The sequence below is a fragment of the Pempheris klunzingeri genome, chromosome 12 (genome assembly GCF_042242105.1).
Source record: "Pempheris klunzingeri isolate RE-2024b chromosome 12, fPemKlu1.hap1, whole genome shotgun sequence".
Lineage (NCBI taxonomy): Eukaryota > Metazoa > Chordata > Actinopteri > Acropomatiformes > Pempheridae > Pempheris > Pempheris klunzingeri.
This window is the reverse complement of record NC_092023.1, coordinates 24,713,380-24,728,512: the sequence shown is the minus strand read 5'-3', so window position 1 is coordinate 24,728,512 and position 15,133 is coordinate 24,713,380. Positions and strand designations below refer to the sequence as shown.

At 41.5% G+C, this 15,133-nt stretch overlaps 1 protein-coding gene across 3 annotated transcripts; it reads left to right on the top strand.

Annotated features, from left to right (window-relative positions):
* Window positions 1-3,866: 3,866 nt before the first annotated feature.
* Window positions 3,867-13,204, top strand: pcgf6 (polycomb group ring finger 6). Of its 3 annotated transcripts, none has more exons than XM_070840513.1 (11): window positions 3,867-3,984; window positions 4,305-4,416; window positions 4,630-4,729; window positions 5,406-5,502; window positions 5,712-5,767; window positions 5,864-5,923; window positions 6,917-7,034; window positions 8,231-8,258; window positions 8,671-8,769; window positions 12,179-12,265; window positions 12,382-13,204. In XM_070840513.1, the coding sequence occupies exons 2-11, from the start codon at window positions 4,342-4,344 to the stop codon at window positions 12,430-12,432; spliced, it is 771 nt and encodes a 256-aa protein (XP_070696614.1). In that variant the 5' UTR covers window positions 3,867-3,984; window positions 4,305-4,341; the 3' UTR covers window positions 12,433-13,204. The 3 variants fall into 3 exon arrangements, with proteins under 3 accessions (XP_070696614.1, XP_070696616.1, XP_070696615.1); XM_070840515.1 differs by lacking the exon at window positions 3,867-3,984 and adding an exon at window positions 4,046-4,077 and having other exon boundaries at window positions 4,333-4,416; XM_070840514.1 differs by lacking the exon at window positions 3,867-3,984 and adding an exon at window positions 4,060-4,077.
* Window positions 13,205-15,133: the final 1,929 nt, after the last annotated feature.

Sequence of the window (15,133 nt, the reverse complement as noted above, 5' to 3'; positions counted from 1 at the left end):
GTTTGGATCCAAGTCTTTTTTCTAGTTTTGCTACATGTTGACACTTTTTTTTGTATATTGTTATTATAATATATGGAAAGGTTATATCAGTGTGCTGTTGGTGCCCTATTATTGTTTGTGGTTCATCATAATAACTGTGTGTGTATGTGACTCAAGGGTTCCCAACAATAAGGTGCCATCTCTCATATATAATTGTGCCTGAAAAATGAAAAATATGAAAATCTTCACATCGTAATTCAAACATTTGTTGTTGTTGATCTTCTGTTGAAATTCCAGCAAGTCTGTTCACTGTGAGCATAAACTGTCTAGAAGAAGTGGACGTAGCTTCCTGGTCTGAAAAGTGAAGCCAATGCAGAAGTGCCTTAAACCTGCATTCTTTCTGATAACCAAATAGAAGTCAGGCTGTATGGAGGTCTGAGAGAAAATGGCCCTACTTCTCTACTTCTTTAGTATCTCAGTAAACATTTTCCCTATGAGTTTATGGTCTCAGTTGCTAGTTTCAAGTCTTTGCATGATGTGCAAGAAGTTTCATTTCCTCTCAAGGCTTCAAAAATGGTGTTCCACAAAAGAAAGTCCACTTTAACATATACAGTCCATTTTGTTCAACATTTATTAGCCATGGTAGCACAGCGCCACTCCGATATGCCGATATCGATCCGTCAGTCAGACCAACAGCAACAACTGCTGGATGCTATTACATTACTGCTATTACACTGTGTGCAGATATTCACGATCCCCAGATCCTACTGACTGCTACTAATACTGGTCCCCTGACATTTTTCTCCGGCTCCACCATGAGGCTGACATTTTTGTTATTTGGTGAAATGTCTGGATGATCAGTAGTGCAGACATTCATTTTCCCACAATGTAAACTATACTAACTGTAATGATCACTAAACATTTCCTCTAGAGCCATCATCAGATCAGATCAGAACTTATCCAACACTATTTATGACCTGCAAAATTAATAACGCCCTCAGCTGCACACTGTTTAGTGCTAATTGGTTAATGTTAGCATGCTAACGAGCTAAACTAAAATGGTAAACATGTTAAACACTACACTTGCATTACAGTGCTACACACACACACACACACACACCGACACCCGCAACTCATGACATTACCAACAGCTAAACCCCGAAAATGAGCAGGTAAAAGACGATCAAAGGATTTAAAGGTCTTGCCACTTAACAACCTTTGTCACATCATCTTGTCCAAGTCAAGTATTCCTACAAGCTGTTTTATGAGGTTCACTTTTTCTCTCCACCCCCCTGTAAATTCCCAATAATCCCCCAAATGACACCTGGCGGCAGAACTCTATTTACCACTTAAATTAAACCAATAGAGAATTCCCATTTTATTCCACCTCATTCTCAGTGGGGCTTCCCCCATTTTTATGAGCAAAGTTCAACTAATATAAGTGCTGTAGCTGTAAATTATTCTAAAATGTGGCCTTTGGTCTACTGTGGAGTCCTTCATTGTGTCATTAGAACAAATAAATTCAAGCTCAAGTGAGATCAAAGTGATCATCCACATATGAAGATGCACATGACACCGCACACAAACACAGACAGCACAAAGCTATTTCACACGGATGCCAGCAGATGTCTGGAAATTCCCTGCTCGGTCGTGGCATCAGGCTGTTTGCACAAGAACAAGTGTGTCATGAAAGGCTTTTAATGATTCTGATCTCTCATCTGACATCGGCTAAACGCATGACTTACAAAGATGGTTGAAACAATAATCAGAAATCTCGTTTGACTCGCCAAAATACAGCGCAGCAAATGTTCCGTATTCCCACAGACATCCTTTGGCAGGTAGAAAGTAGTCCACGCTTCCTACAAAGAAATCTCTTAAAAGTAAATATTTAACCACAAGAGATCCCAGATGTCAGTGAGCAGCCGGTGTTCTGCGCATTCCAACCAGGTTGTACCAGCGAATGTTTAGAGGATTAAAGAATGGTGAACGGAGAAGACTGCTCCATCACTGCAAACATCTCTCAACAAACCAAGTCAAGTCAAGTCACCTTTATTTATAGACCCAATATCACAAATCAGAAATCAGCCTAAAGGAGCTCTACAATCTGAACAGTATACGACACCCACTATCCTCAGACCTTCACATCAGGGAAAAACTCCCCACATAAACCATCAGTGGGGGGAAAATGGAAGAAAAACCTCAGGAGGAGCAACAGAGGAGGGATCCCTCTCCCAGGAGGGACTGACAAATAGATGTTGCGTGTACAGAACAGGCCAACATAGTAAAGCAACTATGTTTTACTATGTTGGCCTGTGTATGAATACACAGGCCACATCATTCACAAAGACAGGAGAGGAGAAACAAACCGAGAGGAGAGGCCGAATCTCTGAATCTAAATCACTCACAGCTCTCTCATTTAAAAAACTGATTCAACATTGTACATTTTTCTTATTTGAAATATCTATAACTTTATACTTATATATTATATTTCAACTTCATCTTCATCTCTCTTACTATGTTATGCCCGAGCAAATTCTTTGTTTGCTTCAAATGTTTTGTCCTGAACGATCACTCTTTTTCTGCCACACTGTCTCTGTCATATCTGAGTGATGACGTTAGTTTCTCCCATGCAGAACATCCCCGCTGTGCCACTATAGGAGCGACTTTGTGGAGTAATAATTCTGCAGTGTGTCTGATCGTCCTCAGAGAATGAGGTGCAAATATATGAGATGCTACTGCATCATCATCCTCACACACACACACACACACACACACACACAGGCTGATTCAGTAACACTGTAGGCAAAGCAGACGGAGGTGAAAGTGAAATGCTGGTAGATTATAATGGAGGGTGAAAAATATGATTGCATGTGGTTACACTGAAATAATCTGACAGTCTTCCTCAGATTATAGTTGTTGTAGTTGAATACGTCTAGTAAATGAGCTCAGACCAGCCTGGCTCGTATTATAAGAATGGAGTTTGGATTGTGGGTTCTTTCACTAAAACTGCAAAATCTATTTTTTCTTATTTCTAATTTTAAGATTTACATGTGAAAAAAATTCTAATTTAACACTTAAGATGCTAAAATTTGTCATGTAATTGAAGCCAGCCAAAGACTTCTGATAAGATTTGAAGCGGGTGAAGCACCTTTAAACCTTTAACCTGTAGTTAGAGGCTTACAGCCTTACTCCTCTGTCATGGCCATAAACACAGCGGCTCCTGTACTTTTTTTTGGAGCTGATGAGCTCCAATAAGACAGCAAGAGGATGAGTTCCATCAGCTGAGGCAGAAAACCCACAGTAATGCCTGACGTGGGGTTGTGTTTCCCATTTCCCATCAACAATGCGATGCAAATTGTGTCCTGAAGGAATGTCTGTGCTGCCGAGACATGCTGCAGGAATTATCTACTAGTATTCCTCTCCTGCTTTCATAAACAGTTGGACCTGGACTCGTCTGGGGGCCATTACCATATTAGACACAAGTGAAAGGAATACCTATTAAGATATCAACAGAAGAAAGAGATAAATAGGAATGAATGAAAATAAGGGGAAAGCCAGGAAATTAAATGGGGAGAAAAACAAAAGAGAAGAAAAGATGCAAAGACAGGAAGAACACAGGAATTGTGACTTTTTGTATATCTTGCATTAATTATGTGCTAACAGCGCCCCCTGCTGGAAAAATGAGTCCCCTGGCATGCCATCACCGGAAAATACGTCATTGTGTTTTCAAAATAAATGCATGCAATTTGTCATTAGTAAAGGACAATGCCACTTTATTTACAAACTTGGGTTGACAGAAAATCATCTTCGTAAAGCACTTATCTTATTTCTAATGGTCAGCTACTTACCTATGAAGGGTTCCTTAAAGACAAAGTCTCACTATCAAGAACAGCGGAATAGAGGTTTTCGGGTCAGGTTGCCTTTATTGTGAAAGACCCAGAGCGGAAGTCGTATTGTTGTGGCGCTCGCGGAGCCCGAGCGAGGGAAATTGAGTCTTTAACCTGAGTGGGAAGGAGGCGAGATAAAGTTAGGAAGTCATTTAAATTCATTTAAAAGTGTAATTTTGTGGAAGCAGCGCCGACCGAGGCCTCAAATCTGGTAAATTTAGGCGACATTAGCAACTACGCAGTAATTCCAACCTGTAAGCGCGTGTGTGTTTATGTGCGTTATTATAATGAGGGCGCTAACGTTAGCCTGTTAGCCAAGAGGAGCTAACTCACCACAAGTTTACTGCCAGCTGAAAGTAACCTCGACGTTTAGAGCCAAGTTTTACCTGTAAAACAAACTACTTACTCTCCCGGTTTGTCCTTGAGGAAATATAATAGAGGAGCTTTGTTGTGGTGCTGTTGGCAGCCGTTGGAGATGTCAGCTCCTCCGTCTGGGCTCAGGAGTCATGAGGGGTCAACCAACACATCAGACAGCGACTCGGAGGACGAGGTAGGTGTACAGACAGGAAGGGCTCTCCTGCCTTATTTTATCCACGAGGGAGACGTCCCTGTCATTCCCATACAGACACATGACACATGACACATCTTCGTGTTTGAGCTGTGCTGCTTCCTGAAGTCAAACATGCACGTTGCGTGGTGTGAATGAATCTGGGGGGGCTGACTGTGTTCAAGCTGAAGCTGTGATGTGTTTGCTGTCCCACAGCCCAAGCTCCCCCTCAACCAGTTCTTCCCATACATCCGCTGTGCCCTCTGCTGCGGCTTCCTCATCGATGCCACCACCATCACAGAGTGCCTGCACACGTGTGAGTCACAGCAGAGGTCTGCTCAGCTGCTGCTGGACCCATAGAGAAGCCTCCAAGTGGACTGGGTGGCTTGTTTAATACCTTCTAGGGCTGAGCAATGACAGATACGATGTTCCAGTTAGGATATGAGTCATGATTTCATTTTCACTGAAAGAAATATAAGTGATGATTCTGGAGTCTGCACCAAACAATATGATCCGTAGCACCAGTGTTTCATTTATGATGTTCTGACACATTCAGTCTTTATCAAAAAATAATGTAGCTCCACTGATTTGGGTTTGCAATTGGCCATATTGCAATTTTGATAATATTTGCATTAGTTCTGGTTTCCCATATTATCAGTGTTAGCACATGTGTTGGCTGATAGGTAACAAAAGATGACAGAAATACAGAAATCCCAAAGATATGTTGTATAAAATGAAATGGTGTCTCTGCAGGGACAAAAACATACTGCTCAGTATACTCAATGGCTTGCTCACAGTATTTAAAAGCATTTAAGGGACTCTAGTCAAAAATGTTGATGTGTTTACCTTTTAAAAATGATCATTGTCTGATATATAATAATACTATAAGTTAAACTCTAGTATTCAGCACCATGTTTGCTTCAAAGACCAAATTGCCTGCCTTTGCCACACTAATTATGTCTTCCGCTGTGATCTGCTTTATATTCTCCAAGTTTGCAAAACCTGCATCGTGAAGCACTTTTTCTACAGCAACAGGTGTCCCACATGCAGCATTATAGTCCACCAGACACAACCACTTTACAACATCAGGTAGGTCTGAGCTGGAGTAAAAGGTCTCCAAAAGATGATGAAAAACCACTACAGTGTTGTTCTGGAAATTTGAATGCATTCATTTACTTGTACATACTGTTTATTATCCAAAATGTCTGGATTTTAGGATTGGAAATCTGCTGCTGCTCAGATATGTGACACAGCAGTCAGTGTTGAGCTTTAAATGCTTTCCCTCTGTCTCCTTTTAGGCCTGACAGACAACTGCAGGATATCGTTTACAAAATGGTTCCCTTACTGGAGGAGTGTGAGTACAGTACATTTATACGGTCAGATATAGTAAATGTAATTCATGTGCATGTCATTTTCTGGTTCAATTCTAATGTGAACTTTTGTTCCACAGCTGAAAGACAACAAATGTGTAACTTCTACGAAGAGAGAGGGCTGAAGGTGCCAACTAAAGGTATAGTAGTTCAGCCTTTGAAGGTTGAAGTGAACGAAGCATACAAGCTTAGGGCAACTATGAGTTTTGGTTTCTCTCTTTCTGTGTTAATTGGATATTGAAATATTTACTTGAATTAATTGCATCGTTAATCCACACGATACAGAAATGCTCTCAAATGATATTTAACAATGTTCACAGAGCTTCATGGGGCTCTGAATGACACCATTCTGTTCTTTGTCATTGGCTAACACGTTGGTCCTCTCTCTCTGCTGTACCAATCAGTATTTTTGACAACAATGAAACACAACCCAAACACCATAACCTTTTATCAGACTGATCAGTGGTAGGACAGGAACGTGTCCTCAAAGAAGAGGAACCAAGTCAGAAGACTTTTTTTCCCCTCTTCCTTATTTAATAGGAGCAGAAAAACATGATTGCCCTCCCACAACAACTTTCTGTTTTCCACTTGTGTTTGGCATTTTAACATCAGTGTTTTCATATTGCATTTACCGTATTTACCGGACTATAGAGCGCATCAGAATATAAGCCGCACCCACTAAATTTTAAAAGAAAAAAGTATTTTTACATATATTAGCCGCACCAGACTATAAGCCACAGATATATATGTTGTGAAATGAGATATTTACACAGAAAGATTTTGTAAATGTTTATTTACAAACCTTAATCGTTTCCAAACGGTGCCTGTAACACGGCAGTAAAACGGCTGATCAAACAAAACAGAAAAGTCATTAATGTTTTTATTCATCCTCCTCCCGTGCACTGAAACCGTCACTGAAACGTTAGGCAAGAAAAATCTATAGATTAGCAGCATCGTTGTATAAGCCGCAGGGTTCAAAGCGTGGGAAAAAAGTAGCGGCTTATAGTCCGGTAAATACGGTAAATGCTTAAATGAGTATTTTTAATGAACTGGTAATCCAAAGATGGAGCTTGTCAGAACATCAGAAACAGTAACCCAACCAGCTGCCTCGTCTTGTCTTCCCTGGTCTGCAGTGGCCGTCTCTCCTTCGGTTCCTGCTGTGTTGAGGAAACAGAAGAAGGATAACGTTCCCCAGCCTGTGTTCTCTGTTCCACCTGAGCTGGATGTGTCTCTCCTGCTGGAGTTTGTTGGGTAAGGATTTCACCAGACAGTTTGTTTTGTTCTAGCGACAACATATTGGCTGTTAAAAGGTACACAGCGATGTAGACGTTCTGCACATTTAGATTTAACATCCCCACACAGTCCCTACAGCACTTAGACAAAAATCAGAAGAAAATCTAGTTTGCACAGTCTGCCTGGTGTCCCAGGTGCACAGCTTTCTCTAATTAGCAGCCAGCGATCCACGGCTGTATTGCAGCCTCTCAGCGGTGGGAGTCACCTTAAAATTAAGAGAGGAAACCAGGTCTGGGTCGAAGGATTGGGGCTGTGCTTTTGGCCTGTAGACATAAGTACGACTGACTACGACCTGAATTTGGATATATGAATATGATATTCTGAATTAATACATGTCATGTAAAAAGTTTATCCTGTTTGGATATTCTGAATTAGGCTTTATTACAAATGTGACATGTTCTCATTAAGACGTGGGATATTCTGTTCTGATATTCTATTCCTTTGGACATTTATACAGTGCATTGGGAATATGCTTTTTGGCTGGAGTTTTCACCGCATATGTCAGCTCGGTGTGTTGTAAACAAACTAACCGCAGTAGTTTGGGGTAGAGCTGTATGCCCAAAAGAAAAGCCAGTCAGAGGGAGAAAAACACCCACTTCGGTGGTAGAGAAGCCGTCCACCCCAGTCTGCATGTCAAAGAATCCTTGAGTATCGAGACACTGAACACTAAATTGTTCCATGTGTGTGAATGGTTAATCTCCTCATCACCTGATGAGCAGGTTGGTAGCCCCTACCATCAGTGTATGAATAGTGTGTGAATGCGAGTGTTGTGTAAAAGTGTTTTGAGTGGTCGAAAAGACTCAGCTATACAAGTACAGTCCATTTACGTCATGGGGGCATTTTACGTTAATCAGTGTGCAAAGCTGCATGTAAAGTGGAATAGAAATGCAATATACATTTTCATTAGATATGTAAACAGCTTATTTGTTTTTCAGAATAAGGAAAAAACAGAATATTTTGAGCATGTAAAGGTAAAGACAGTTGGTGTCTTCTGCTTTGAGGAAAAATGGAAACCCAGTTTGTGGCCGTGAGTGAAGTTCCCATGCAGTTACATAGACATGCCACCAGATGGCCCCACTGTCTTGCATGGATCACTTGCTCACTACCAAAATGTTGTTCTTACTCTTCACTGACTCTTTTTGTTTTGTTTTCAGGGCTGAAGAGGGCATCAATAACTATAAGGTAATGACCTGAAATATTTCTATCAGTTCTCATCAGATCACAGATACTCGAAGGACAAGACGGAGGGTAGCTTGATAAAGGCTGTGACAGGCTGCACCCAGGCCTGCTCATCCATTAGAATACCCCTGATCAACACACAATGAGTTACTTGTCATTTGATACAATGATGATTTTGAATAATGAAAACATTTATCAATTCACTTTTAAGTGCAAAATTTAACCCAGTAAACCATGTTTTTGATGTAATATATAGTGTTGGTTTAAATGTGCTTATGGACAAAGCACGTCTGTATGATGGCAGACCAACATCATTTTGCTTTTTCTCTGTCACAGTTGTTAATGACAGCTCCATCTTAACTCTGTTTTCCTTATAGTCTTTGGTGAAATACATTCTTCCTTTCCTCCTGTTTAGCCTCTAGAGAGGCGGTACGTTCGTGTGTCAGGCGAGGCCACTATCCGCCACGTGGAGCTGTTCATCAGGAGGAAGATGGAGCTGAGCCCAGCCTACCAGGTGAGCCTGTCAGGCTTACAGCTAATGAGTTCACAAAGTGACACAACCACCGTCTTGATCCTGGTCGTTGCCTTAGATTTGGAAGCAGGACAGCAAAGGTTATAGGCATTACAGTGTGTAGGCGTGTATCTGAAGATACAACTGAAGTTGTGTTATGTATTTAATTTGGATGAGAACGTTTATTTTCATATTAGAGAAGCAATTCCTGAACTCATGGCTGTGTCCTTTCATGTTCCCTATTTATCCTTGACTCTATTCACTTAAAAGATCCTAGCTAGAACTGTGAAATCAGTTCTCAAATTGGCACTTGTCCTTTCATGCCTGTGTCCCTGATGAGATTGTAATATGCAACGGGGGTCTCACTTCACTTCGCTTGCTGAAATGGACGAGAAAAGACAAACATCCAATTTTAGCTTTAAGTAGTCAGAGGCATTGTTTCCAAGTTCTCCCCTCGCTGCCTGTTCCTGAGGCCAGTTTTCACCTACCAAAAGTGAAGATTTGTCTGTTTTGAGGAAATTCTTACCTCAAGATCGACTTGTGTTGCTAAAAATAATAAGGAGTTGTGTGAGTTTACCCCGTTCACGGTGGAAAAATATCTTCCACAGTTCATACTGCTCAGGGGAACGCTGAGCGCTGTGGCAGCAGGCTTGCTCAGGCAGGGATAGAGCTGACCAAGCTCCGCATACTGTGATGCCAGCACTTTCATGACATCAAGCTGATTCTTGTCCTACGGTTAATTAAATCAGTAAGCAAGGCACATGAATATGATGATATGAGATGTGACTTGAGAAGGGACAAAGCTAGCTGTGTGAAATGCCTCTCACCGTTAGCCTGCCAGTCAGAGGATGTTCTTTAGATGAAGACCACTCCCCCAGAAGTGTCTGCTTATATGTAGGGGGGGGGGGACTTGGCAGCAAGACTCTTGGTGTGTGTTCCTGACTGTTTGTGGGCCCAGCACACTGAATGCATGCAGAATGTGCAGCTGTTGGAAACACTGATTCAGTTGATCTGTTAGGTGTTCTAGATATGGCTCCATCATCTAATTTGGTTTTTTTTTTTTAAATCCTGTTATCTTGATAATTGTGGTACAAGAAAAGTTTGATTTTTCAGGCTGCAAATACTATGCTGATATTCCAAATACTTGAAAGCAAAATAATTTCCAGACCACATCGTGGCCGCTGCAGTAAAGCGCCCGCTGGCCTCTCCCTCACCTCTCTTCAGCTCTGATGTTCAGCAGTCCCAGCCCGTTGGGATCATCCAGGTCACGGTGGACTGTGGCCAGGGCTGAGCCAGCAGGCTGATGGTCACCTGCCTCCTTAATCTTGTAAACTGTCACAATAGTGACTGGTACCTGAGGAACAAAAAGTTAAATTTAGTATGAGGTGTGACACCAGCACACCTAAATCTTCTATCAAATGAACTGTCTGCTTAAAAAAAGACACTTATAAAAAAGGAAGGAGAACTGTCTTACTTGGTCTTTCACAACAAGGAAATCAACATCCTCTTGCCAGATGAGGCAGCACATCAGGCTGCTGTGACAGAGTGACCTGGACAATAAGCTCATTTTACCCATAGCATTGTGGGAAATCTCGTAACGTCACACAAACTTGTTAAACAAACGCAGCTTTAATTGGCTAGCTGAATTGGCTGCTAATATTAGCTGATTACTTAATGAGATTATGTTAGGTTCACTTTTCCACCGATCCAGTACATCTTAACCTCCGGTTGAAATGTATTGACAGTGAAACAAAAACCAAATATAGCAACATAGCAGCTGTACGAGAAACATTATGTTATTATACACATTATAATAACATATAATACACATTATACATTATATATTATATAGAAACATATATGAAGATAAAGAGCAGCATTTCTCAGGTCCAGTACATCATTATGTTGCACTGCAGCATTCATTCAAATAGTCCCGGATTTCTTTGTTAGTTCATGACAGAAGTAGCTGTCAGTCAGAGCTCCGAGCTGGGGAGGGGGGCGGGGCTGGAGGGGTGCAGAGAGGAAGACGACTCATCACAGAGGCTACCGAACTCAAACAGTTGTTTCTAAATGAATAAACAGCATATTTGACGATATTTGGCATGTATAAAACTTCTTGCTGGCCTGGCAGGTCTGCACAGTGGTAGGGGAAACACTGAGAGGCTTTGATTGTGTAGGTGGAGAAGAGCAACCCCCATCTTTCTTGGGATGTTTTCTTCCTAGTTATCATCCAAGGACAAATTTAATTCTTCACCACACAGTTCGAGTAGCCTTTCAGTCATAATCTGTCAGTATTCAGTCATATCAGTATGCCATACACACCTTACAACAGTGTTGGCTACAGTTTTTGGCACTTATTTTGAATCCAGGAGTCTCTGCCATCCTAATGTAGGATTCCTAACTTAGGAAACTCCTCATTAAGGACAGTTCTGTTTGGAAACATGTTTCTATCATACCAAAAATCCCAAAAGTTATCCTAAACTCAGATAAAATCAGAGATCAGGTTCAGGCAGTTCCTGTAATGAGGCCTCAAGTCCACAGATCAACATGTGTCAGCTGATCCTCCTCCTGACCAGGTCTGGTGTTAGTGAACGTGAATTGAGTAGAACTGCATTATGAACGTGTCTGCTGTCTCAAGCAAAGGTCAGTCAAAAACAACAGGGAAGACACTTTGTTCCTCAGTTTTGTCGACGAGTGAGAACTTTCTAACATTCCTCCTGAGGGAGACTGTTTTCCCAAAGATAAGGCATGACAATATAACCAGAGTTATATTTGTCATGTTACTAATGTTTAAGTGTGGCTTGTTAGACAGAGTGTTCAGGTGTTGGTGTGTTTTGTATTTAGTGACACGTGGATGAGGATTAGCAGATTACATTGATTTCCTGGCCTCAGTGCTGCACCGTCCTGGCCTGTCTGGACAAACCTGGAGAGGACAGGAAGAGACCAAGCAGGGCCACTGTCCATTGTAGTAACTGTTACGTAACTCGTACCTTTAAATGTTCAAACAAACAAGTCCCCACAGTGAGCCTGTGTGAACAGATTTGTGTCTCCACAGCATGAGTAGTACCTGTTACTCTAGCCCCAGAAGTGATTGCAATAAACACTGTTAATGTCATTTTAAGATCATTTTATGCCTCTAATATTATGATAAAACAACAGCGTAGTAATGCAAGTACACCCTTTCACAGACCGATGAAATTTAGATATGAAAAATCAGCCATATTGGAAAAGGAGACAGTTTGTGCAGAGTCTGCTCAAAGGTCATTATATATCATACAATTAGTCAATGAAGTAATTATCGTGACAGACCTCACACACAGTTTTCTGTAGGCAGCGCAGGAGCTGTGGGCTGATCAGCTCTGTTTGACTGAAGCTCTGCTGCTGTGGTCTGAAGTGTTTCTGTATCTTGCAGGTGGATGTGGTTTGTGGGGATCACCTCCTAGATCACTACCAGTCACTCAAAGACATCCAGAACTCTGTGGGCGAGGAGGCGCTGCAGGTAAACGCCACAGAAACACACAGGAGCAGCAAACCACCACGTCGATAAAGGAGCCTCTGTAGACAGCCCGGAGTAGTTTGCCTGATCCTTTTGGTCTTGTTTCCACTTTTCTCCAGGATGGTCTGTTGGTGCTGCACTTTGGCTTGGTCCTGCCCCCCCAGCCCTGAGCACGAGAAGTGGATTTGGTTAATTTGGAGAACAAAGTCCAACAACTCTAAACTTTGGTTTCTGTATCAAACAGTGTGGGATAAAAAGGTGTAAAGCCAAACTCATCTGTTGACGCTGTAGCTTTCAGGATCATCATCTAACGTCCAGGACAGCATGTGTCTTCTGTACATTTACTGGAAGTCTGTGACATATATTTGATTGACTCAAGTGCCAGCATGCAGAAATGCATTTTACCTGATGAATGGGGAAAACAGATTCCCGTTCCTGCTGCCGGAGCAGGTCTTTATGTTTCTGCTCCACACAAGAATGTGACTGCTGCTGTAGCTAAAACTGGACCGAACTGCTGTCAGTGAGGCTGAATGCGATGCGAAGTCTGAAAAGCTGCATCAGTCTACTGCACTTACCTTTTTGGAATCCAGGCGCCGGTAACCTCAATTTCTTTTTTTTTTATTTATGATTGACAGAGCTGAGTGTGATTTCAGACGTGATTCAAAGGGCTTCAAACAAAAGAACTGCCACTACCAAAGGTTTGTGTGTGTGTATAGACTCTATCTTTAATTACAACTTGCTCCCAAATGTTTGGATTTACACATTTAGAGCATTTAAGTCTTGTATGCGGGTGTAAACTGATCCAGTCTTGATGAAACCTGCCTTCAGTTCAACTCATCAGAGCACAAAGCCAGTTATTTAAAGGGAGTTTGTATAAAAAAGCCTTTGATAAAAATATCTTTCCTACTTGCTTTTGTCACAATAAATTAATAAATGACTACACAACAAGCACGTCCATGCCTAAGGATCCGTGCACTACATGGCACCTTGATACCAGTGTCAGAGTGCTACTTCCACCAGCATGCATGAGGTGGTGATGGTTGTTTGGACTCTTTCCTCACCACAGCTAGAGAATATGAAGCCTGTGGTAAAAACCTACCAGCATTTTATTTATTTCATGTTTTTAATTAGGATACAGACGAGTAACAGCACAAACTGATGCCACACACCACAGCATTTATAGCCCAAGCTGATTTGCAATGCCGGTCCCTGGATAGGGCTTTGATATAACATATAATATAACAACTCAGAACATGACAGGATAGGCTGAATAATGCAAATCACAGACTATAAACCAATAAAACAGCATGAAAGAAGCAGAAGCAGAAGGTCAGATGGCTACATGGCCGCTCCTCCTTCAAAAACTGTTTCAGTTCGGGTTTAAAATGATCGCAGTCAGGATCCAGTTTGACTTCTGTTATTCCACATTTTGATCGTCTGAACAGAAAAAGCCGTTTGTTAAAAAAGTGAGGATTTACGTCAGTGGGCCTGAAACTCTGAAGAGGAACCACGAGGTCCCTGAGGACAGGGGGGGGGGGCTGTTTATGTAGACATTTATAGTTTAAGATGACCATGCTCAATGAAATGATCAAAGCCTGATGTGATGTCATGGCCTCCCTGTCCAGCTCTGTAATTACTTGATTGTATATCATCATTAGAGGCCTGATTGTTGTAGATGCTGCTTATGACCAAGAGTTCACACAAGAACTTCCATGTGAAAAGACCATAGAGAGCATTAAACTATTAGCAGCATTAAGTAGTAGGCAGTCTCTAAAAAGTCTAAATGTGTGCAAGGTTGCGTTTCTTATTTAGTTGTTTATTAACACTGAATTCTTCATTTCAAAGATTCCTCCACCATTCAGTTGGTGTGATTAGTGACCTGCTAACCACAGCGTTGCAACTCCAAACAGTTTGATACAGAAATCAGGAAAGCGGTAGAAAGAGAGAGTATTTACTGATTCAAATGTACCTGCATGTTGTTACTGAGTGGAGGCTCTTTCCCCGTGTGGCTGAACTGGTGGAGACCAGTTTAATTATAGTTAAAAAAGTCTGAAAAAACATTTTAGTAGTCTGAGCTTATTAAACCTGGCACTGACAAACACCCCCTCTGTTACAATGATAATAAATAAACAAAACCTAACATTTTAAAACAATATAAACTAAATTGAAACAGGCCTGTGGAAAATTACTGAAAGTAAAAAGAGCACCACACTGACCTCTAACTGTGTGTGGCCTTGAATCAACATCCTCCTGCATTAGTGAGCACACTGACACAGAAAACAAGCTGTCGCTCATATCATTTTATTCATTGCATTATTCAGTGCGACTGAAACAGCAGTGAGTGAGACAGCCTTCAGCCTGGTCACACGCTCTGCGCCCACAGTTGGACTGCAGCTTCTTGTATTTGATGCCTTGGGCAGTTTACAGAGTAGTACTGTATCTTCTGTTGGCAAGGGGGAAACATCTTCACTTTGTAAAGTCATAAAGCAGAACACGCTGGTGTGATCCTCTAGTGCTTTAAACTGACCTGTCAGCCTCAAAGTCTCACTGAAGCACCCTGTGAATCTTCCTCTCAAACACTCAAGAACAATAACAGGCAGACGCAGCGTACAGAAACGCTCTGTTCTCAGAATGAGGAGACTTCAGGTTAAACTTCAGGGCATCAAACTGTGGCTTTATGTCAGTAGTTTACACAAGTTTACTGACGACATGCGGCAACAACCAGGACGTGCAATGCTAACATTTGGTCTATCTGAGCAGTCTGTTTTTTCTCACCCGGTTCAGTGCAACATTCAACACATATTTACTTTGTGGTGATATTTTACATGTGTCAGTACGTTTGGTCTAGTTTTGTGTTCTTTAGAAGAATTT